This window comes from Chaetodon trifascialis, chromosome 10, assembly GCF_039877785.1.
Source record: "Chaetodon trifascialis isolate fChaTrf1 chromosome 10, fChaTrf1.hap1, whole genome shotgun sequence".
In the NCBI taxonomy this organism is placed as follows: domain Eukaryota; kingdom Metazoa; phylum Chordata; class Actinopteri; order Chaetodontiformes; family Chaetodontidae; genus Chaetodon; species Chaetodon trifascialis.
Genome location: NC_092065.1, coordinates 14,264,657 through 14,290,012, shown reverse-complemented (window position 1 = coordinate 14,290,012; position 25,356 = coordinate 14,264,657). Strand labels below are relative to the sequence as shown.

At 42.0% G+C, this 25,356-nt stretch overlaps 1 protein-coding gene across 1 annotated transcript; it reads right to left on the bottom strand.

The window, feature by feature from the left end:
* Positions 1 to 4,924: 4,924 nt before the first annotated feature.
* hgfb (hepatocyte growth factor b) lies at positions 4,925 to 24,406 on the bottom strand. Its single transcript, XM_070973049.1, has 18 exons — positions 24,196 to 24,406; positions 22,546 to 22,705; positions 21,833 to 21,945; positions 21,132 to 21,246; positions 19,198 to 19,346; positions 17,571 to 17,691; positions 16,447 to 16,565; positions 13,811 to 13,976; positions 13,584 to 13,714; positions 12,617 to 12,710; positions 11,213 to 11,343; positions 10,105 to 10,134; positions 9,361 to 9,466; positions 8,534 to 8,608; positions 8,122 to 8,271; positions 7,916 to 8,022; positions 7,315 to 7,457; positions 4,925 to 6,784 (listed from the first exon to the last, which is right to left on the bottom strand). Exons 1-18 carry the CDS (start codon positions 24,245 to 24,247, stop codon positions 6,605 to 6,607), a joined length of 2,142 nt encoding a protein of 713 aa, XP_070829150.1. The 5' UTR covers positions 24,248 to 24,406; the 3' UTR covers positions 4,925 to 6,604.
* Positions 24,407 to 25,356: the final 950 nt, after the last annotated feature.

Sequence of the window (25,356 nt, the reverse complement as noted above, 5' to 3'; positions counted from 1 at the left end):
GCTAATATCTGCAGAATCTCCAACAGGGAGAGGTAACACACCTCTATCCCCATGAGATCACCCTGACAGAGAGAGATAGACAGAAAAAAGGAGACAGAGAAAGATACATACAGAGAGAGGTGGAGAGAGACGGAGACAGACAGAAAAAAAAAAGGAAAAGTCGGTCTCATACAGAGTCAAAGGCAGAGACAGACAGAAGGGAAAATAGGAGGAAGAGAAAGCAGCACATTATCTCTGCGTAGAGTCCTGGGAGGAACAGCCTGTTTGTAGAGTGATACCTATCAGCTCCCTAGCTGTCTCGGGAGATATTACTGCACTGTGGTGTACTTTACCCTGATAAAACATCCCTGCGTCTCTGATAGAAAGACTCAGACAGATAGTGGCAAGGTGAAAGGGAAAGAGGCAAAAGACTGTGAGACAGATTGACAGACAAAAGATTGGTGGAATAGCTGATCACTTAAAAATCACTTTAAAAATACATGTTGCAGCATAATGGATGAGATTGTGTGAATACATCATTTGGACACCCCTTGAATCAAAAGTTACATTACATGACAGACAGTGCAGACATACGCCAGCAGAAATAAGAAAAAAATCATCATCATCAAATCAGTTTTCCATATGGAACGTCATTTTTGATGCGAAGAAGACTTTTGGGCAGAAACTCAGAAGTTGGATGTCACTTTGAGCCTCGGTGATCTCACAGACTATGCCATTCAATGTCCCCCAGCCTCCCCCTACCTCTGATGATTCACCCTGCTGTGTGTCTGCGTGCCTGCCTGTCTGTCTCTCAGTCTGTTGTGTTGCCTCCTGGGGCCCTGATTGAATAACTAATGATTAATATCAACACAGCCACTGCCACGGCGACTGATTTACCGTACCCATTGATCCAGACCTTGAGATGTCACGAAAAAAAAAAGACTCAGATTGAACCGCAGGCAAGGTTTTGTGAGACTAAATTATCTGAGCTTGACAACCAAAATTCTGTGCACACTGGTGAAAATACTGCCCAAGACAGAACATTTCATTCCCAGTTCTAAGCATTTTAAATCTAATCCTCTATTTAACCAGGTGTGTTATGAAAAGTAAAGTCTACGTCCAGGATTTTATATGTATCCACACCTGATTGCTGCCCAATATGAATGTATGTCAATTTATTGGCCGATGAGCAGCTTCATTTGAACAGTTGGGGATTAACTGCTTTTCTCTGGGGTGTTTGCAAAGCAGTTGCTGAGCGAAGATAGAGCACTTTACTCATGCTTCTTTCTGCCAGATTTTCTAATTCCAGAAATAAAGCGGGGACTTTTTGGACACAAGATAGCTTTTCTAAACAATGCGACCACACTGAAGTACCCCACCACTATTCCTGCAAGATCTCTCAAAACTGGGACTGAGAGTTGATTTGTGGTAACATTAAGAGCTGGATTTCTCAAATGATTATAAAACAGGACTTGGCAAGCCTGGTTCAGTCTAGTTGTATGATTAGAAAGCAAGCTGCTACAGTACTGAAAAACATGTGCGCCTACAAGTAAGATGGAAGCTCAATGTCTGTGACAACACATCTGATTGTTGGAAGCAAGATCACCTTTCAACTCTGCAGATATCATTGACTCTTTCTTGTTCATCCTTGTCTCTTGTCTCTGCCTTATCTTGTCAGACATATTTTGTAATGTATTAAGAAAGGAATTAGGACTGGTCAACAGTAGCTATCTCCAACTTGCATTCAGCTTCAGTAGTCGCTCTACTTGTAGCTCTGTTTTGGCCTCCACACATTCCTGAGGGTAATATCCGACTCTTGAGCTATTAAATGCTCCACTATTTTCACCAGTAGATGCCAATTTTGGCTATCTGATATTTGGTGCTAGACAGGTAGGATTAGAGTAGTGCTTTTTCTGTACCTGGAAACAAGGTTGATGAGAGCAAAACACACCAAAACACTGAGTAGAAGCATGTGAAAACACTGTAGGGCTGAGCAGAACTGCAAAGTCAGGTGCTAATTTTTGTGGTTCTTCATTTTGAGTGATCTCTTTCACATTATACTTGCCTGTTTCATCCATTGTTGATATAAAAAGTAATTGTTGCAGTGTCTTTAAGAAAACCAAAAAGGAATGCTGTAGTCAGTGCAGTGGATGTCGCTGATAATCCATCTCAGAAATGAAACTAATATGTATAGTAAAAAGTATAATGAGATCATGCACTATACCAAAGGGAAAGCTGCAGAAAGCTCATTTCACCACAAGTGATTAATGACTATTTGCTGCCCATTTTCTTCTCGAGTTTGCTTGCTGCACGCCTCATCTCACACATGAGCATTTCAACAATGAGACGTCAGTCAGGCAGTTAGTCTGTCAGTCCCCGGCAAGTTTATTGAACACTTGGTTTGATTTGGACAGTTAATTTCATGAGCGTTGTGCTCTATTGTGTATGCTGCACATATAGATTGCTCTAAAATTTCTGGCAAGCTCAATAAAATCTTATTTTGCCAGTTGGAAGGAATCTTAATAACAGGCACTATAGTGTGCAAGTACATTTTTAATTTGTGAGAAAATTCCATACACATTTGTCCCCAGAGAAATGCTGCAATTCAATGTGATGTTGCTCATGTAATTCATACAGAGTGGAGTGTATGAAAGGACAATGGATTTATAGTGTCTGCTGTGTTCGACTGTCTGATAGTTTTTGACTTGACATACTTGGAAAAGTAAAGATCATCTTTCTGGTAAACTGCGTGTGAGGATAGAAAGGTGTGTCAAGTTACAGGATGAAATACTGATACAGGAAGGATCATTTTAAAAGCTTTGCTATCATCCCACACACACACACACACGCACGCACGCACGCACGCACGCACGCACGCACGCACACACACACACACACACACACACACACACACACACACACACAAACCCCTTCTGCATCAACCGTAGTAATCCTACATGTGATACTTAGTATGCACACACACTGAGACAGAGTCCTAAAACTGAAGAGTCCACAGAGATGGGATAAAGTGCCTAAAAAGAGGTTAAATGACATTACAAAGACAACCCAATTAGATTATGAAAGATATTCTTAACTAAGTCTGAAACTCAATGATCTGTAATGGGAGTCCTGTGGCTTATAAAAGCCTTTCCCTGGAATAATCAGCCTCTCTCTCTTTCATTTTCCCTCTTTCCCTCAACCACTCTCTCTCTCTCTCTCTCTCTCTCTCTCTCTCTCTCTCTCTCTCTCTCTCTCTCTCTCTCTTTCACTCGGTCACACACGTAACACACACATATGGAGGGACTGAGGCGCCACCAGTCGCGCTTAGATCTCTGCATGCAATCATCAGCCAACTGTGGCAGCATGTGAGAGTACCCTGCTACTTTGTCTGAATTTCAATGGCCAGCCAGCTAGAGATTTAGCTTGGAATTTATCTGGAAATGCCACATTTATCCAATACACCAACTCAGTCTGAATCTGTTGGTGCACCCATACATGAACAGCACAACAGGTGACTTCTTGGGTACAAACTGTACTTGTCCCTTCTGTGTCCCATACTGCATTACAGGTTTGGAAGAGGGACAGAATCACAACCTTTCAAGATCCTGAAAATTCATACTGTAGCTGTGATGCCACAAAACATCTGTTCCTGTCTCTCTTTACTTCTTAAACTGTCACTGCAGTACCGTCAAATCATTTTTTCTTGATTTCACCTTTGCAAATATGACTCAATGTGTGCAATCAAACCATTTTGATAAATTGGACCAGTGAAAGACAGAGCTCTCCGCTTGAGTGAAGGGGCATTTCTCAGTCTGTTCTCTTTCTAACTCTCTCTCTCTCTCTCTCTCTCTGTCATCCACACACACACAAATGCTTTCCCGCCAGCGTGAACAGCCCTGACATAAGCCAAGTTCTCTGGATCATTAGTCTCACGTATGCTGTAGATCTCATGGTGCACTGAGCCAGGGTCAAGTCAGCCATTCATTCGGTGTGTGTGTGTGTGTGTGTGTGTGTGTGTGTGTGTGTGTGTGTGTGTGTGTGTGTGTGTGTGTGTGCAGTTGTGCTTCTCTCCATCTTCTTGTTTATCTCTACATTTTCTGTCTTGCTGTCCATCCAGCTGACCTGAAGATTAAAGCAAACTTCTTACACTTCATCTCCCTTTGATGCTTCTATAGTGGCTGTTATCACAGAACGCCCTGTGTGTGTGTGTGTGTGTGTGTGTGTGTGTGTGTGTGTGTGTGTGTGTGTGTGTGTGTGTGTGTGTGCGGTATATGTGTGTGTTGTGTCAGCATGAGTGCATAGTGCACACAGTGTGCATGGCAACAGAAAATGTCGATCCCCATGTATTTTCTGCTTGCTCCATAAGTTCCTTAATACTGCATCAATGGATGCACGATTAATCTCCAGTTCTCAGTCCCTGCTTTCCTGCACTCTTTCACCTTCACTCACTCCTCTTCTCACCCTCTCTCTCACATACACACATACACACGCACTCACACATACACACTCTTTTCCCCTTATATTTATCTTTCCCTCTGTCCAATAAACTGAATAGGGTGACAGCAGAATACTGCCACTGTACTCGATCAAGAACAGCTACAAGACATGAAATGGATGCTGTGTGTAATTATGTGCGTGTGTGTCTGTGTCTGCATGTTAGTGGATGAGAGTGTATGTGTGTGTGTGTGTGTGTGTGTGTGTGTGTGTGTGTGAGAGAGAGAGAGAGAGAGAGAGAGAGAGAGAGAGAGAGATTAGCAAAATTACTGAGACATCTGTATAGTCTCTGTGCTACTGTGGTGCCATCTTCTGGTGGGGAAGTGCAACAGCCTGGACTTAATTATACAACAAGCAGGAGAACTGAGACTATACACATTTGCATTCAGAGCACTCAAATAGGGCATTCAAAGAATGCAACGCTGAAAACATGAAATGGAGACGAAGCTCCCTGATTTAAAAAAAAAAAAGAAAAAATTTAATATTGTGAAAGGCATCATAAAACATTTCAAATATTTGCTGAAATTGGTTTTAACATTTAGCATATCGGATAAGATGACATGAAATTTATAGAGAATGTACATTATACAGAGAAAATAGGACATTACTGTACAACCTGTAGATTATAGCAGCTTGCAGCATCTTTCAGTGCGCACACATCCACAGAGAAACATGTTTCACGCTTACAAACATAATGTGGTTATAATATAAAGCCATTTCAATCATTTACACTGCTAAAAGAGATGTGTTAATTTGTTTCAAGGGCCATTCAGTCATCTCAGTGAAGCCTCCATTACAGACAATGCAGTTGCAAAGACCATCTCTTCTTTTCCATGACAAAGTTTGAAGTGACAGACTTTGTGACGCTAATAACCAGAGTGGATTGGAATTGGAGGTCTGCCAAGGTCTGAGTGTGGGGAGAGGATAATTCATTCAGCTCTGGCTCAACTGCGCGTGCGCAAGCACACACACACACACGCACGCACGCACGCACGCGCACGCACGCACGCACGCACACTCCTGCAGTTTTCTTTTTGCATACTGACACTGCTGCAGAAAAAATGTATAAAAACAGCACACACACACACACACACACACACACACACACACACACACACACACACAATGATTTAACGCATGGTTTTAAGGAAATATTAAATTTTGTATAGAAAGAGCACGTGTACACATTAATGTTACATTTTCTGCTGTTTTCAAATTCTACAAATGCTGACCAGACATACATTCCTTTCATCGACACTGGATGCAAAGAGCATGTTCATATATACAGTCAGTGGCTTTGTGATAACATTAAAATACTGAAGTTTAATTGGATGTTTCCGACATTAGTTTGAGACAGAAAACAGAAAGCTGAAATGTAGATAACACACTGTACATCATTTATCTGCCTACCTCGACATTCATTTCTCTTGTCATAGATCTATAAGACCCAAATCACCTTTAGAGTGTCACAAATACACTCATTAAAATACTATGTACAGTAAGGACCACTTTATCTAAGCCCCTGGAGATGCTTGGTAAGAGTGCCCTTAACATTGCCCTACCACTGGATAGTTTTCGAAGTGGCCCATTGATGTACTCTACAGAGGGAGCTGCTGAACCACTGCACTTTGGTCTTCAAAACATTCAAGTAATGCCAGGAATCAAGAGTATTCACATGCACACATACCACTCTAGTGGATTTGCTACCAAAAGAAAACCATGGAAAATGGATGAAATGAATTTTTTGTTAGCCTGGTCTGCTCCCAACTCAATCAAAGATATCCTTCTTTGTTATGGTAACATTCATCTTATATCAGGTCCCTTCTTTTATTAGTAGCTGCCCCAGCAGTTCATTTCCAATGTGTAACATATGAACAGTGTCAACTTATTCTCTTCATAATTATCATCAATCAACCATCAATGATTCTATCTGATTATGATCTGTTCACAGTGTTATCCCATCCATACATCTAAAGAGTGCTTCCTCGGATCAGATTCTTATTGATCTGTGGGCTATGTAGGTCTGAAAAACATAGAAACTAGGTGTCCTGAGTGCACCACTGGATGTACAGAAGCAGAGGCTCTAGGTTTGATTTAGGCCTCCAGTTCTCTTTTAGTCTCTAGTGAGTCCCTAGGCGATCTGAGGGTTGGGGTAATATTTGAAGACCTTGTAGATCCACTGTGTGTAGAAGGGCACATTGATGAAGATGCCGGGCTGGTTGGCCCGAGCACAGCCTCTGCCGTGGACGCTCACTCCCACAATAACCCTGATCTCACCATCCTGACACACAAGAGGCCCGCCATAATCCCTCTGCAAAAGAAGAAATAGATGGTACATTTTTCTATGTCACTAGTTGAGAAATGGCTATCTTTACTGTTTGCATTTATGACAGGGATGAATGAAAGCAAAATGCATTTTCATGCTCTCAGTGACAGATAGCACCATCAGTATTTGTGAACATGGACAGCTCTCTTTCAAAGCTAGAAACCACAAAACCAAGGCTTTGATCACTGATGAAACTTACTGCAACAGTCTCCAGCTGCTCTATTTACAACAGACTGAATACTAAGCCTACAGATTCAAAGAACATTTGTTCGAGATTTGGATCAAACTGAGCTTTGAAAGCACTGTGTTGAACCAAGGCGCAAATGCTCTCATAAATTCACACTGAGAACAATTACTTTATCCAAAGGTTTGCAGGCCTGCTCTTGTTTACCAACAAGGACTGAACATACTACAGGAATTATGGTATGGAGTTTTCCATTGAAATTGTTATTTGGCCTCATGTTTTAATGGTAAAACACCTCACTACAAAAGAACATGACCAAGCAACAGTTTACCTCACACACTCCCTCATTCCTCTTGCCACCTGCACAGATCTTGGTGTTGGTGATGTGGAGGTTCCCTCTGTGCATCTCTCTACACCTCTCGTTACTGACAATGGGCAGGTCGACCGCCTTCAGCATGTCATCGTGGCCAGTGTCTGAAAGAGTTCAAGGTTGCACTTTATGGCCTCTGATCTGTGAGCATCCTGAAACTCTTGAAGTTATGTTTTTGTAATGTAACATAAATAAAATACAGTGCAATATCATATTTAGCACATTTCCAGTTTCAACAGCAAGGAGTGAAGTCTGGATAGTTTTTAAAGAAATCATGGCACATTTTAACTTTTATTAAAAATATCAATCTTCTTTGGTCTGTATATCAAGTCACCCAACGAGTAGTGCTGACCCAGGGTTGAGAAACATATGGCGAAAGCTATACAGCAACCAATTATTTAAGAGACGGCTGTGTTACACTGTTCTTTTTGCATCTCCACTTAATCCAGGACTGCTGCTGGAGAAATGCAATATAAATTTAATATATTGCAAACCTGGGAGACCTGGAGAGTATGTATATATGCAATGGCTGTAGTGAATGTAGAATATAGAATATCAGTACCTTTCGTCTCTCCCCATCCATACATTTTACATAATCTTCCTTCTGGGATGGAGCATCCAGCCACAGGTAGCTGAATTGTATGGACATTGTCTGCAGGAAGCGCAGGCCTAGACATATTTAATGAACACAGAAAATACAAAGCATGATCAACATGACACACAACTCTATATCAATATATCTTTGAGATTATTTTTCCAGGTACTCACTTAGACAGCCTTATGAGAGCTAAACTGGAGCCCTCAGGACCACATATCACATGAGCTATGCTCACTTCCTGTCTCTTGGACCAGTCAGGAGCACCCTCTCGAATATCTGAGACTCCCAGCCACACCCGATACTCACTGAGGTCTGGAACACTGCAGATGCACAAGACAGATTTAATACTTAATAAAATATTCTCCATTTATTTCTCTCTACAAGCTCAGACTGATCAGGACAGGCAGTTGCAACTGAAGAGAGTCGGTTAGGCACTTGTCCTTGAATATAGACAAATTCATATGAGCTGAACAAATAAATCTTACATTTAATACACTGAGGGTAAAAAAGAAAATGCGCTGACAGTTCAAGGTTCAAGCTAAAGGAAAGAAATGGCATTAACAGACAGGGAGCACTGGTTACCATGAAGAGAAGCACTGTCTGTCAGTTAGCACCCACTCCTCTCGTATTAGTGAACCTCCACACCAGTGCATTGACCTGAAAAGAGCACAAAACACAAATGGCACATTGAGGACAAATCTAAAATGTTAGAAGCCGTGAAACACATACATGAACTTATGCAGTCATTGCTAAAAAAAATGTATGTTGGGAAGTCACAGAAATCCAGTTATTTCTCTAATATGGCAAGATAGACTATACTATGAAACCCAACAATACAATGTTAGTCCTCAGAAGCACAAAACTGATCACATCTCAATCTGCACAGAGGCATTATTGCAGGACTCACAGTGTATACTAATGTGTAGCATTTGAAGTCTAGACAGCCATGCCAACTATCAGATATGTTGATTTTAGAATTTTAACTTTGCAATATTTGCAGAAGTAAGAGTTTTATAAATTTCTATCTAAGCTATGTAAAATGTATACAGTGAATGTGAGCTTTGTACAACTCAAAATTGCCATTTGCGACCAATAATTGGCTTCTCATAATTAGGTGAGTTCTTTGTCTTTATGACATGCCTGATGGATTATAAATGTACGGCATCCAGGAGGCTACTTTAAGACCAAAAGGAGGAAAAAACAAACACATTTGCTCAGATGTTTGCATGCATGTGTGTCTGAGCATAGCGGAACAGCATTTGAACCTGCAGCTCAAAACAAAAATGAAAAGACCGAAAAACAATTCCACTGAACTTTTTAAGAATTCAGGAGTGGTCTGGGCAGGATGGCCTACTGTTCTTCTTCAGTGGTGGAGGAAAATGTGTAGAATTTTAAATGCACTGCCGTACCCTTTCTGTATGCTGACCATCCAGCTGCCATCTGATATGCCCACTGGACCTCCTCCCACGATCCTGGTTCTCTTATGGACAAAACACCCCACAGATGACAGCTCACCTGGAAAAACAGAAACACACACACACACACACACACACACACACACACACACACACACAATATTTCAATACATCTCATGTCATAGGTGTATAATATACATTTAATGTAATACATGAATATGCATTCACATGCACAGATATACTGCGATTAATGGTGACATATTGTTTAATGCAAGGCTCTTGAGCTGCCTAATGATCCACCATAATCATCATTATACTACAAACATAACCAGTTAAACCGATGAGGCCTTTAATTAAGGTAATTATCAAACACGTTCATATATCAGATGGGTGGAATTTGAAATCTATATGTCAAGAGATTGAGGGGTTAATCTTTGAATTATTATGTGCAGACGACTGAGTTACAGACGCAGACCAGCACATACACATACACATACACATACACATACACATACACATACACATACACATACACATACACATACACATACACACACAGAAACAGATGCCACCATGGCAAAATAATGTCCTGCATCATGTACCATAATAGCCGGATATAAAAGGGACCAAATCAAGTTCTGGAAACATCGCCACTTGCCTTGGAGGCTATCAAATACAGATCAGCAGCTGAGCCACTCTCAAACACAGACAGACAGACGAGCTGACGGGGACACTCACCCAGTGGAATGGTGTTCTGTGAAGCATCACCTGCAGAGAGGAGAGCAGACAAACGAGGGATCAGTGAGTATTAACTGATACAAGATAAGAAGAGACCTCACGCTGGGGTGTAAATTTCATACAGCCACAGCCACCGGGGCCCTTGTGTTTGTCTGACAAGTCGCGATAATTATTTTCAAATCTGGAGAGCTTTGATTGCAACAAGCCTTAAAGGACCATATAACTGTATCTGTTTGCAAGTTGCATCTTTTTAGGGTGAAATTTTGCAGTACACTTCCCCCCATAGACAGGACAGCAAGTTGTTTCCATTGATTTCTGTGCAGTTTGTAGTACATAGCCTGCTTATGCTGCACAATCCATCATCAAGTTTAATTTGTTGTCCACATTATAATATAGTTTGCAATACCTCACAACATTAGCAGAACTTTGACAAAATGCCTCACAGCAACAGACATGATACATTCAAATTTAGAAAAGAAAGCAGCATACCTGTGATGTAAAGTATAAACAATTAAAAGGCTAGAATTGCTAAAATCACAGTGTAGTCCTTTAACTGCTGAGAAAAATATATGAGAGAAAATTGATTCTTATTTGCCAGAAGAACCATGGATACCTGTGCAGCTTTGATAGAAACACAATGTCACCAACACAGAATCATGATCGAAGACACAGGCAAACACACACACACACACACACACACACACACACACACACACACACACACACACACACACACACACACACACACACACACACACACACACACACACACACACACACAGTCATGATGCCTCTGGCTCTTGGTCCATGTGGGAATAGTTAGAAGGAGCTCTCCCTTGTCTTCCACATGAGTTGTGAATCTCCCCTGACACACACTGACCTAGGAGTGTAGACAGATCTACACACTGCAAATAAAGAGTGTGTGTGTGTAAGTGTGTAGGTGTGTAAGCGAAACAGACCACCAGATGAAGCGCAAACAAATCCACAATAGCTCTATCTTAGATCAAGAAGTATGGCAAAGTTTCAATCCCACACAGTCTGATTGTTTTATGTGTGTGATTGTGAGCCTCTGTGAAGGTGTTCCACGCACACTTTTCCATTCACTCACATGGTTTGACATGGCAGTAGTCCCAGGGAATGGCAGAGTTGTTGGTGTAACACCAGGGACCATGTTTGTCTTTATCAGGGTTTCTGCAGTAGTTTCCCTCCAGGCCGGCCATCAGCATGCCTCTCTCACCACTAGACAAACACACAAACAAAAAAGATCCAATAACTTATCTTTCATCAACATTCAGTAAGCCCCAAATACAATTTTCAAAACAAAGGGAAGGGGTTTTTTGTCCCTTGAAGGGAAATAATTCGCTTGTTGATGAAAGTAAAAAGGATTTACTGGTGATTTATAACTATTAGTAAAAACGGAACAAATTTAGCCAGATAGGATCTGGACAGTCACACTACACAGCTGTGTAGGCTCTGTCTCTCCACACAAGATAAGAAGGTGATCTGCAAAGGAATTACTCACTGAGACAGTATGCACCCACCTACACTCACATATTTAACACACGCTCATGCAGACTTATCCCACACATGAGGGTTTTCTCATAAGAATTTTAAAACCACACACAGAATTCTTTCCCACACAGAATCTCTTGACCAATAAGGTGAAGAAATGTAAGGGGAAAGAGAGACAAAGAGGGAGAGGAGCACTGGGTACCAAATCACAGTGATCCCGATTTCCAAATCTCTGTTTGTGTGTGTTGTATTTCTAACAGCTAGCATAACAGCCAGCTCTCACTGTGACTCCCTAACCCTGACTTTTGACCCCTGGGCAGGAGCCAAGCGGTGGAGCTGATTGGCTTTGAAGTGCTCCTGCAAAGGAGGGGTTTGGGATCAAAGGTGAGGAGTGAAGTGTATATCCCCCAGCCAAGTTATCACTGGGAGCCATTCCTGCTGAGTTAGGTCATCTTCAGGGAAACACTTCTCTAGCCATTAAGAGATGCTGGAGAAGCTAGTCACGGCACCCGCAGGAGCCGTTTTCTCCTTTGAGAAACAAGAGGCCTGACTTGATCCGTTAACAACAATACGACTTAACAAGAGGTCAATAATAGGGCGCCTCCCTGCACTAACCACCACGTCTCAGGTTCGCACACATGGTTCTCGAAAATGGAGACACATTCTCCTGAACGCTCAGGCTGTCCTGAGCAAACTTGTATCTCAAAGAGTTAATTTCTCAAGCATTCTTTCTCCTGTTAAAATGCATGAAATTTGTATATTTCTGCTCATTTTCAGTGGTTTCCTTTGATCTCATTGAGCTCTTAAAAAAAAAAACCCTCTACACTATGTTTGATTCTCTGATGGGTTATGCACACTCAAACTGTGTGACATCTTGATTTCTATTTTAGACCGAGGCACTTGTCTGCAGTTTATTGATGGTGCAGGTCTGTTTTATACATCACAGTGGAGTTTGGGAAAGTTATTAGGTTAGAAAGTAGCAGGGATCCAGTGGGGCGACCTGTTGATGTGGTCTCTCCAGGGAGCACACGGCAGGTTTGATCTAGTCCTTGACAGCTCTCCTTGGTAATTCTCTCCGAAACCTTCATAGCAGTCTGTATTTGGACAAAAACAAGAAATAAAATGAGACAGGCATTCTGGACACATACTTCACGTCTGTATGAACAAACAGGTTTGAACAAAAAACATGCATAATAGGCAGTGACAGTGCTCAACATCACTAAGCCTCAATAAACCTGCATCACCACAACAATAGTTTTTGTGCATTATTTGACATACAGTATTGTTGTACTACAGACTATGAAAAATACTGAACTACTCAATTATGTACAAAAGAATAAAAGGAGCTCTAAGTTTCTGAGCTATCGTGGTTGTCACTGGATCTAGAATATGCAGAGCTGGGAACATGAAGAAGTCGTCCACAATGATGCCAAAGGTTTTAAAGCTGCCTGTCACCCTGCATGTCACTTCTGTGTGGGAACATTTTCAACCCTTGAGGGTAGACCACAACACAACCTCAGAGAGGGTTTATAATCCCAATGCGAGGCCGGATAACCTCAAAGACGTATCCCTAAAATCCCTAGGGAAATTTACATTTGTGTACTCAGCCATAGATCTACATCTTTTGCTTCTAAATCTCTTGCTACCCCAGAAAAAATCCCATCCAGCACTAATCCTTCCACTCCATCTTTCACTGTCCAGTGAGACCTGACGATCCTGAGCTGCTGTCAGAGTTGGTTTATGTGAGGCGCGGTGGTCAGTCCTTCCCACAGCCCTATAGGGCTACAGTTCTCCACAGGGATGAAGGCAACACGGTTTCAAGCAAATATGTGTGGTAACAGGGTCTCATGTGAACACCACGGTTCACAAAACATGAAGATGCAGAATGTTTCTCTGCTTCGGATGCACAGAAATTCATCTTTTCCAGTCCTGTTTTGAATGTCGAATAAAGCTGTTGAGTCTCTCACCGCTGGGCTTGTTATGGGTGCCACATTGAGGGATGTTGGTGCAAAACATTGTCCGGACTCTTGGGTCCGTAGTGAAGCACCAGGGGAATTCTTGGCCATCTGGATTTCGACAGTAGTTTTCTCTCAGGTCTCTGGAAAACACAGAGAAAGTCATCCAGTAATCTGCTGTAAGTGCATGCAGGTGGGTGAGTGAGTGGATGCATGTCTTATGTGAGAGTCTGACTCACTTGCAGGGGTAGGCTTGAGGTATGAATGTGTGGTTGTGGGGATACTGAGAGTCCCAGCGTTGGCAGGTGAGTCCAGTTGGCATCACATCGACTGTCCCCCTGTAACCCTCTCCTCTGCCCTGGTAACACTCGGTTGTTTCCACCACATTACTTTTAGGAGGTGTTTCTATGAAAGAGCATAAATATATGTGTGGATGATAACAAGGTGTGGATGATGTCGATCAAGATAAGGTACAGAAAAGGTGTCATATTAAGGAAATGGTTTGATTAAGGTTTTAACAGCTTTTCAGCCTTTTCCACCATCCCAAGCTTAAAACGTGTTTTACAAGGTAATAAAAAACAGGTAAGTAGTTAAAGCCTTAGATCTTGTGGTGTTATAGTCAAAACATGAAAGATGTTTTAACATTGCCCCAAACAACAAGCTTTATATTTCCACATTGGCTAGCCCTGCTGCTCTTTTCTCAAAGACATCGACTCAATGGCCTTTGAAGCAGATATACAGGATTAAAACGCTGATGGAAATCAGACTAAAGCATATGCCATAAATGGAAACAGACCTTCAGGAAGACAATTTATGCTTACAGAAAATGAGAAAACCTTAAACTGGGAACAGCCCTTTAAGATTATTGAAACCTACAAAGATCAAACTCCCGACATTTACCGACTTATTTCTTTACAGGTGGCCTATAATTACAGTCGTGTCACAATAAGCAGACCCCAAAGTCCACATCAGCACGAATTTTAATGTTATTGTACCAAATTAGAAAACAACATTTAACAAAAAATATTTCAGCTGCAATTTGCACAGGGAAGGCAAAGACACTGATAAAAGCTACATTAGGTTGAAATGGTGGATGCAGAGATTTGGGAAACAAGGACTGTGAACGGCAGAGAGAGTTGGAGGTTAGTGGACTTTCAAAGAGAGCGGTGAACTTGAGATGAACCGTAGCACTGCACTAAAACCTTGATGAACCGGACTATAGATTATATAATAATACTCTGACACGCATGGCACACCACACGTTTTTCCATTTGCTTGCCCTTCTATTATTATCTCCCACTCACACACGTGATGCAGAGGTCCCGACTCCAGTTGTAAAAATCCCAGAACGCAGGATTTTATCGGCCAACTGTCAGCACCAACTAGTCCAGACTGTAACAGACCGAGACGTGCTCAAATCCATTGGTCCAAAAATTCCATCGCGCCCACACCCTCAGGTTTTAAATTGTTTACATGAGATTTGCAAATACTTTCCTTAATCTTGGAATAATCGGGCTGTTGTAGTATACAAACAGTTTTAAACATTAATGAAAAATAAATGATTTAGCATTGAGGAAATATTCAAAGTGACAGTGCCTTTGAGATGATAAGTAGCTTAACAACCTCAATGTTTTTGCCACCTGCTTTCCAAAGAATAGCTCACATGACAGCTTTTGAAAACCTACTGCATAATGAGGCTGATATGGCCAAAATTAGAAAAACAAGGCAGGAAATCTTATCTGCTCTATTTTCCTTTATAGAAGGCCTGCTCATTATGTACAAGTTACACAAGTTCATTAGCCTGAACATTGTGCATGATTGTGTCCCACAATGTGTAAAGCTGCAGATCTTCAAGACTCTAAACGAGACATTTTCTGTCCATATAATATGTCTAAAAATAGATATGCACTAGTTGTTACAGTAAACAAACGAGCAGGCCTTGACAAAAGAACAGTTTGTCTCTCTGTCTCGTGCTCTCTCCTCTCTGCCTTGTTTTGATTAAGACTAACTGGGTCGTAAACTTGATCTGTTCCCAACAAACTTCCATATCAGAGTGAGAGACAGACAGAGAGAGAGAGAGAGAGAGAGAGAGAGAGAGAGAGAGAGAGAGGAAAGAGAGCAGGGGGGAACAGTGAATCACTGGGTCCACATGGAGAAGTGCCAGCTAGTAAACATGGTGCCAGGACTGCTGATGATTCTAGCAGGCAAACAGGCCAGTCACAGACTCAGGAGAGAGAAGCTGAGCCCAACAATAACACCCATGTTTTATGTTCTTGAGGACCACAGTGGCTGCCTCCGTGCCTCGTCACTGATTATAGGTCAGCTTAAAGTGTACAGTATCTGCTTCTTTAAGTGTAAAGGCACAGGAAACACGAAGCCAGACATGACACATGCACCTCGCTCTAACACATCAATCACAGTGCTTACACTAAGTGTATGAGGTGAAATGAAAGTGATCTGCTTGTAGTGTGTGTGACCCTGGTGTTGTGTCTGCATGTGTAACAGGAGGTTAATGTGGAACAGTAACTGAGCCCTGTGCAGTTTGACCACCACACATAAGAGCTGGCATAGAACAATAAACAGCAGGCCAGCGGCGCAAGGGAAAAATAAACATTCTGGCTATTAGAGAAGACATAACAGAGAGCCAAAGCTAAGAGAGGAACTCTGTGTGTGTGGGTGTGTGTGTGTGTTTATGTGTGTATTCCATAATATAAGCCAATGAGAGGAGTGGTAAAATTAAATGTACAGGAAGTTGTAAATTCTGTCTCAGTCAGTCACACTTCATGGGCCTGTAAGGAACACAAACACACCCACTAAACATGCACGACAAAATTCTAATGCATTCAACCACACACAAACATGCACTAATGCTTACCACAAACTTTGATGTTGCAGTACTCCCAGGGTGTGTTTGGGTCAGTAGTAAAGCACCAGGGTCTGTGGCGTCCGTCTGGGTTCCTACAATAGTTATCATCCAGGCCCTTGTCAGGGTACCTAATACAAAAAATGCAATATAACAACCTCAGTGCTTGTACAAAAAACTACATGAGATTGAAAAGCAGAGCCCAAAACAGCTATCACACTCTTGCACAACCAATAGCACTCTCTACTGTGAAGCTAAGTAACAGTGGCACAAAACCCTAATTGTCGCATCATTCTTAAAGCCCAGAGGTACCAGAAAAGAGAATCATGTTTCCATTCTACTTCAGAATCCTTAGGAGGACAGAGCAGAAGTGGAGAGACAATTCACCACTGCACGCAACAGAAGCATTAATAACTGGAATGGTGCAAGGACTCCATCTGCGAATCTGTTCAGAGCTCAGGGGAGTGAGGAAGATAATAGGCTGCACCACTACAGGTGTTCGACAGTAAGTCATCCCAGAGTCCCACATCCCTCCAGGCCTCCAGCTTCAAGGCGTGCAGTATCAGGCTGTGGGACCCTCTCATTACATTAGTGCTATGAGCAGTCTGGGACCTCGTTTACACAAACACTGGGATGATTAAGGATGTGTTAACGAGTCCCAACTAATCCAGACCACCTGCCATCTCACTGGCTGGAACTCTCTCCTGACGCAGACACACAGGCACACACAAACAAAGATCTTGTAAGGAATACTTACACAGACTTAAATATATAGCCTCCCTAACATAGGTATAAGCTTATCTCATGGCTGGACACGAGTCTGCTTTATAATTTGCAGAGATCTTAAAGGAATTTGGGCCAATTAAGTCAGAATGAAGAGTTTTCCCAGCATAGTGCTCCTAAAAACACACAATTACACACTGGATTCTCATAGCATTCCTTCAAGGAAAGGCTCCAAATCACTTAATCTCCAGAGTAACTCACAAGAAATTGCTATATGAACTTATTATTCCATAAAGTATTCTCATGCTTTTTGCTATTAAATTACATGTATCCATGTGTGTGCGCTTAAGTGTGATTGAGCATGCACAATTTAGAGTGATGCAAATGCATGCATGAGTGTGACTTTGTGTTACCTCTCAGGGTGGTACAGGTGTTTGTGTGGTCCATCCAGGTCCCAGCGCTGGCATTCCTTCCCACTTTCTGTGTGGTCCATGGGCCCTCTGTAATCTTCCCCATTACAGTTCATACACTCAACTATGTAGCAATGACACACATGCACACGCACGCACAGCACACGAATCCACAAAGACACAAGCAACAGCTTAGTGAAACTGAATCACACTATCAAAGTGACAAATGATTAAGAGCAGAGAATGACAATAACTCATGATACTTTTAGTAGTGTAGTAATGGGTTGACAAAGCAATAAACTTAAGACATAAACATAGTGAATCATCCACTTTAATCCACTTTAATACATTTTAGGTCATAATTTTGTGCCCCAATGTGGTTATGTAACATTTTGGAGTAAAACCCTTCATAAATACTTGTTAGATCTCCCTTAAGTTCAGACATTATACATATATAAATACACTTAATGTATGAAAGCACATATTATGTTCCACACTAACGAAGGCAAGGATCTCTTTGAAGCAGGAAAGGCACCATTTGTTGCATGGTGAGTAGTACACACTGTCTAGTGTAAACAACAGAGAACACGCATATTAGAAACAGATGTTCATAAGTCCACTGCTGTCATGACAGAGCACATTTAATACCACTGGCTGCATGTGTGTGTGTGTGTGTGTGTGTGTGTGTGTGTGTGTGTGTGTGTGTGTGTGTGTTTGCGCACGGCATGCTTGTGCGTCTGTGTGTATGTTTCCCATTAGGACCAGCTAATTTCTGGAGAAACCCTTCCAGTCATTTTCTTCTGAATGAACGCAGGCTCTCTATCAAAATAAAAAGTCATTATCTCTGTTGTACAACTTGTGATAACCCAGTGGGACACCATATGCGCGCTGGACAGCAAGAAGGATTCCCATCCAGTTATATCGACCCACAGCCTGGTTCCTCATTAACATGATCCAGTGTCATACATGCAGAGGAAACAACCCCTCTGACAGCATGAATCCCCCGAGATTAGATAACAGAGGTCATTATCATCCCTGTCTTCAGGAAGACATCAGTGCCTGACAGTAATATTGTGTGATATAACATAGAGGCTGAAACACTGGTGGGAAAGTGTTTTTCTTTCATCACAACCAGATAAATATCAAAGTTTTACTTGTACAAACCCATAACTCAAACTCAACAGTTTCCTCCCGTGTGTGCCACAGGGTTGGATAAAATAGCTAACAGTTTATCTATAGGAGACGACAAGGGATTAATATCCTCTTACATTCCAACGCCAGCCTCTTTAGGTTCAAACCATTTACAAAACCTGGACCTGATGGAATGAGAGGGGACAGCATAAACTGAACCACACACCTGGAAACAGCTGCAGCTGGCCTCTGCAAATAAAGAAAACCTGTGCCCCACACACACATATATGCACACAGATGTAGAGCAGAGCACAGTTAGAGCCAGCATTGCTCAGTCCAAGGCACTATGTGATTGCCTAATTTGCTGCAGCTCATTTCAGACGATCAAGCATCAGTCGGGGAGGCAATTTGCAGCAATGAAATGGGCATTATTTTAAGATCAATGTCCACTCAGATGGATGCAGAACATATTTTGTGTGTGTCTGTGTGCGTAGCCTACCCTGTGAACACTGTGGTATGCCACACTCCTGGTGTCTGAGGTGTGGACGGGGGTCAGTGGTAAAGCACCACGGCCCAACGGTGGAGTTGTCTGGGTTGCGACAGTAGTTTTCTCTGAGGTCCGTCTTCTTGAACTTCTTAGGCATGAATCTGTCAGGAGCAGAGCCGCAGTTACACAAACAGACACATGTACTAAGACCGGTTGCCAAATGTTTCAGCTAGCATGCAGAGCAACCTGTTTTTGAAAATCCAAGGCCACAGTTTCTATGGTCTTCTTTATAACTCCGGCAGATGACGAATTCTCTACTCAGGCTGCTTAACTTTGATGGCTGAAAGCTGCCCCTCAACATGACCAGCTCAAGTATAAAAGTGTAAAAGTAACTGACGGCAGTGCTAAAGGATCGAACCGTTGATGACATGATGTTATTAATGACAGAAAACACATAAATATGTTGAAGCAATGTTAGTTTTCCATGAGGCTGGTTCTGAATGTGGTGTAAACACACTGACAAATGACTCATTTCTTCTACATCAGGCAAGCACATGCTGTGGTTACAAGTTGTGATGGACCTTTGCGTGGTCTTTGAGTTAAGCTGTTTTTTTCCACATAATGATAAAAAGAGTTCTGAAGTAGTCTGTCAGTGTAGTGGATAATGACAGGGACAGATGAGAAGGCCTTTGCTGGACAATCAAAAAAGAGGAGAAACCTTTTACTGATAAAAATGCAATTTCTTCTATTCTGTGTGTGTGTGTGTGTGTGTGTGTGTGTGTGTGTGTGTGTGTGTGTGTGTGTGTGTGTGTGTGTGTGTGCCAGAGTTTCCCATGCCTGTAAGCTGACTGATAAAACATACAAAGCGCCTGGGTTTAATTGCCTGATCTACAGAGACATTAATAGCAGTCTGATAAAGCAGGTTCACAGAAGGTACGAACGTACAGTGGCCTCTTTGATCCATCTGCTGCAGTGACAACTCACTACAAAGCCTTTCAAAGGCATTTAATACCTCTGAGTAGAGGGGAGTGGAGAGAAAAGGCGGTAGCATGATATTCAGGCATAGCAAAGGTCTAAGATGAGGTGTTGTGTGTGAGGTTCTCTGATTGGTTATTAATACCTGTCACATGATAAACTTTGTCCTTATTTTACTGGTATTTTCTCCTCAGTTCTTTGTGTTTTTCCAACATTGTCCTCCACTGACACAAACTGCACTGCAGAGCCACTATAGACCTTCACCTTCAATTGGATGTCATGTCAGGTGTTTTCTTGTTAACAGTGGAGCCACGTACTGCCACATTTCATGATAGCAATTTATTTGAATGAAGATAAACCATATCTACAGTAGACTGAATATGAGACTTAATACCCTGTTAGGCATTTTTCTAAAGGATAAATGCTGTTATCTCATTGCTTACTGGGCAATTACTGAAGATCAGTGCTAATTTCACTTCCATAATCCTACAGAAGGCATTGCTTCACTTGCATCTTTTCTTTTTAAACCACTTAATTGGCTCGCTTTCAATTGGGAGCTACACTGTGTCAGAAAGTAAGCCTAGATGTTGAAAAACGTACTTTATGTGGATCTACGTAGAGCTTAACCAAAGACTTCATATTAGAAATGATCCTAATCCCAGTAAAACACACACACATTCGCACACACACACACACACACACAGACACACACCTAGATAAACAGTAGGGCCACAGCAGGAAATGATCTGTGACTCTGTAAAGTGTTACAATGAGGTCAGTTTTGATAAATGGCTTCTCCCAGGAGCCTAATCAACCCCTAATATATCATACTCATATACACATACACACGCATACAGACTAGCCCCTGGCTACCAGCTAATTGCATCACAAACAGGCCAGCACTAATGGTAAGAAGCAGCTTTAACACTACTTAGTTTGACATTGTAGTGAAAAGAGCATTAGATTCTTACTTGTGTTCATGAGGGATAGGAGAGGCCCAGGCCTGGCACAGGATCCCACTCACTGTCACCGACCTTCGCCCCCTGTAGCTCTGACCTGTGCCCACAATGCACTCCCTAACATAGTCTGAAAGAGAGACGAGGAAGAGGAGCGAAAGAGAGAGAACAGTAAAACGGAGCGAGTAAGACGAGCCAACAACCTGATCACTGTATTGTGTGCACAGAGCCAGTGCACATGATGAAGAAAACAGACAGAAGGACATGTTCAACTATAATGCTGAGCTTAACAAGGCCACAGCAATGCCAAAAGCCAAATCTGTTTTCCTAATCTTGTGCAAAACATTTGGATCCAGTAAAATAGGCTACACAGCTTGCACATTCAGTGTTGTGGTCAGTCATAGTCAAGTGGGGTGGGGGTTTCCATTGTTTACACAAACACTGCTTAATGACAGAAAATGAGCTATAATGTGCTGCAACACAATAAACATGACAATGGTCCTTGCCCTTCCTTGTCTTTCTCTTGAGGGATTACAAAGCTAACATCACTCTGAGTTATAAAGTTCTCATGCATATGTTGAAACAACCAAAGCAGTGTTGTTGACTTGAAGTGAGCCTATGCAGAGAGGTTTTTCTGATGGAAAGGTGTGGTAACAGGGGGAGACACCACTTTAGTATCAGCTGGTAGAGAGAAAAGCTGCAACAGCAGAGGGCACCTTTCTTTTGATAGAGTTGGTAGTTGAAGTCCTGTTGGCTCTGAGTTCCTGGTGAGTTCCTGTCGAACGACAGCCACTGGCATTTCCTGTTTTTATGATCATAGAGGAACGCTCTGGAGAATAAGGAGGAAAGGAAAGGAGCAAGACAGAATACAGGAAGAGTGAAATACATAATGGTCAGCTTTCTGTAGCTTCTTCAAGCAAAAGGCCTCTGAAGGCAATTCACACCATTGTTAAATGAGTATGCAAAGCGGTTTGGAGGCCTGTGAAACCAGAGGGGTAACAACAGGGGATAACAATGCATTATATCTGTGAAATGCATAACTAAGGAACTTGAGGAACTACCACTTTACTCTTTGTGTTTTGATAGCCGTTCTCATTACCTTACCTGCAGCTGAAGGGGTAATGACATAAGAATTAATTATTTCATCTTGGTGACATAATTCTGTTGGCTGTACATATCTGCTTATTCTAGGTTTGTTCTCTTTTACTACTGTTTCTGCTTTCTTCAGTGTTTTGTGTTTATAGATATTGTTTGTGCTTTGTGTTCTTTGTTTGTTTGTCTTTATACTTTTGATGAATTGTTTTTTATTTGTTTAAGTCAGGGGAAGCTGCAGAAGCCTTTTAGGCCTCCTTCCTCTCCTGCACTGTAATTCTTATTTTCTAAGGAATGTGGCTGTAATTTCACTATAAATAAACTAAAGCAAACATACCTGCAGGTGAAGGGGAGTTGTCTGTTGCGGCTGCATTTTTTGGCACACTTGGTCATGTTCAGCTTCCTGCTTTTGGTTGGGTGGGAGGAATCAGGAGACACGACAACCAGTCGTATGCCATCAGTCTTCTGGTAGTCCTGGAGCGCATTTCTTCTGCCCTCTGATACACAATTACATAACATGTCCATGACCACTCAGCAGTATTTACATTTACAAGTTTGGCAGCCACTTGCTGTAAATTAGAGCTGTGCTTTGCTCAAAGCCACACCAGGCAGTGGACAAGCTGTGGTCAAACCAGACACATCCTGGTTTTCTGTTTTGTGAGTCTAATAACTCGCCTGCTTTGCCACCAGTCTGCCCACTTCATGGTTTGTGTTATTTTATTTTATCTTTTGTCTGTACCATGTTCTGTTAATATTAGGAAAATTAAATTGCATTTTATTTGCATTTTATTTGTAAGGTGATATACAGGGTTAATTATCATTAAACATGCACACAAACAAACTAGCAAAGCCTTCTCTGTGGTCTGGGACACAGTGTGGATAATCTGCTAATGAGCCCAGCTAGACTGAGAACACTGGGCAACAGCATTGCAATGTGAGAATTAGTCTACTTTAACTGTAATTAATCTACAGGACCTAATAGGATGCACACTCATTTATCACTGGCCCCAGTGAAACCAAGGCTGACACGCACAGAGACACGTAGTGAGGGGACTCTGTGCTGTGTCTTCATGGGGCCTCAGTTCATGACAGGTTCTCTGCAAAATCAAAGAGCCGGTGAGACATTTACATTTAGACAGAAAACTCATGCCACCTCCTCCTTTCTACTCCTCCCACCTGTTTCAACTCCCTGCCTATATCCACTCCAGCCCATTCAAGAGCTTTTAATAACACAGGCGAAAAAAGGATCAGATCCAGTATTTCGGTGTTTGGGTATGTGGTGAGCAATCTGATGATGGCAGAGGACCGGAGGCATCATGTTTGTCCGATCCTCAACTTGAGTTCACCGGCTCGGCAGTTTCTCTGCCTGAGTGCCTACGCGCAATGAGCCGCAAAATCGCACTCTGTTAGGACTACAGGATGACTGAACCACTAATTTGATTTTAATATAGGTCAGTTTGCGGGACAGTGGGTTGTACCTATTCAATCTATCACAGAGTATATTTATCTCGTGATCCAGTCAGATTATGTATGTCTTAATGCGTCCCTCTGCGGTGTTATGCGCACTACAGGGATTAAAAGCATCTGCTGGATCATCAATAATGGCAAAAGCATCGTTTTCATCTCTGTCCATAAGCTGATTGTTTCTTCTAGGAATGGTCAACTTCAGAAATGTTCTCATGACTGAGCTCCGACACAAAGAATCACTTAACTGTCTTCTTAGAATTAGATGCGAAAATTAAGTGTTTTTTAAGCACAGGCAATACTCATATACATTGTAAATGCCAACACTGTAGATGGATTGTCGGCACCTTACATACAACACGAGATAATAAAGTTAGCCTGAATTAATAAAGCCGCTGTTAACTAATGTTTGACGCTCTGTTTTGCACGGAGCGCAAACAAATGCGTTCAGCACCAGCTCCTGCCCAGTGGCAGACATCAGGGAGCGACCCAAGCAGTTCTGGATGGTTTTCGCCAAACTTACCAGAAGAAGAAATGATGATGAAGAGTCCGAAAATAAGCTTGTAAATCCACATCGCCGCGTCACGAAGCAACAGTTCCTGAAACAAATTGTGAAATTTCTGTTTGCTGCGCTGTCGGACTGCAACCGGGGGATGTTGCTTCCACCACTGCACAGATGATGCGTCTCCTCTCTAAGTACTTCCTCGCCTCCCTCACTCCCGCCCTCCCTCCCTCTCTCCCCGTGCGTGTGTATGACTTTATCTCTCTCTCTCCCTCTCTCTCGCCTTGTCTTTCTCTCCGTCTCTTTGTATCTCTTTATCCATCTGCATCCCCTTCAATTCTCAATTAAGCGTTCTTAATTGGCCTGAATGTCACACGCAATATTGACAAATCTTCAGTGACTGCTGAAAATGGAAACATGATTTCATATCCTCATTATTTTTATGTCCCTCTTTATGTTTGTGTGGCATTAGGTTATTACCTATTATCACACTCAATAACCAAAACATCCTATTATCAGAAATATTACATGGCAAACAGATTGAGGTTCTTTCCTTCTGTCTGTGTCAAACTTTGTTCCCCCACCTTTGTGTCTTTCCATGTACACCATCCAAAGCCACAGAAACCCTATCCAAGAGCATGCTATTCATACAGTATAAAGACTTATAAAGCCTCCTCAGAATGTAACATAAGTCTTATAGTAGTGAGAGCTGAGATTCAATATACAAACATATAAACATCTGAACAGTTTGATCTGTACAATATCTATTTATTCAAAACAACAATTTGAGGAATATGATAATAATAATAATTGTTTTTATTCAGCTGATTGTGTCCATCCCTCTTTGTCACGCAGCAGCATCCCACTCAATCATCTTCTTGTATCTTTTTTTTTTTTTTTTTTTTTTGTCCACATCACCAAGCAGCACTGTTTCTAAAGTGAAGCAGATATTGGCAGGCACTTGTCAGCATCTGGAAACTCAGTGGGGATGTAAGTGTGCAGGGTTGTTTACACTACTTTTCTCCTTCCTCCCTGTGTCAGATAAGAAGTGAAGTTGCTGGTGGGGGGTGGATGAGGACAATCCATCTCTTGAGTGTCATCTCTATTTCCAGTGATGACAGCATGAGATAGGAGACGTGACAGTTCGCTGGCCTTGGCATTTTCTCTAAATGTCTCCGATGC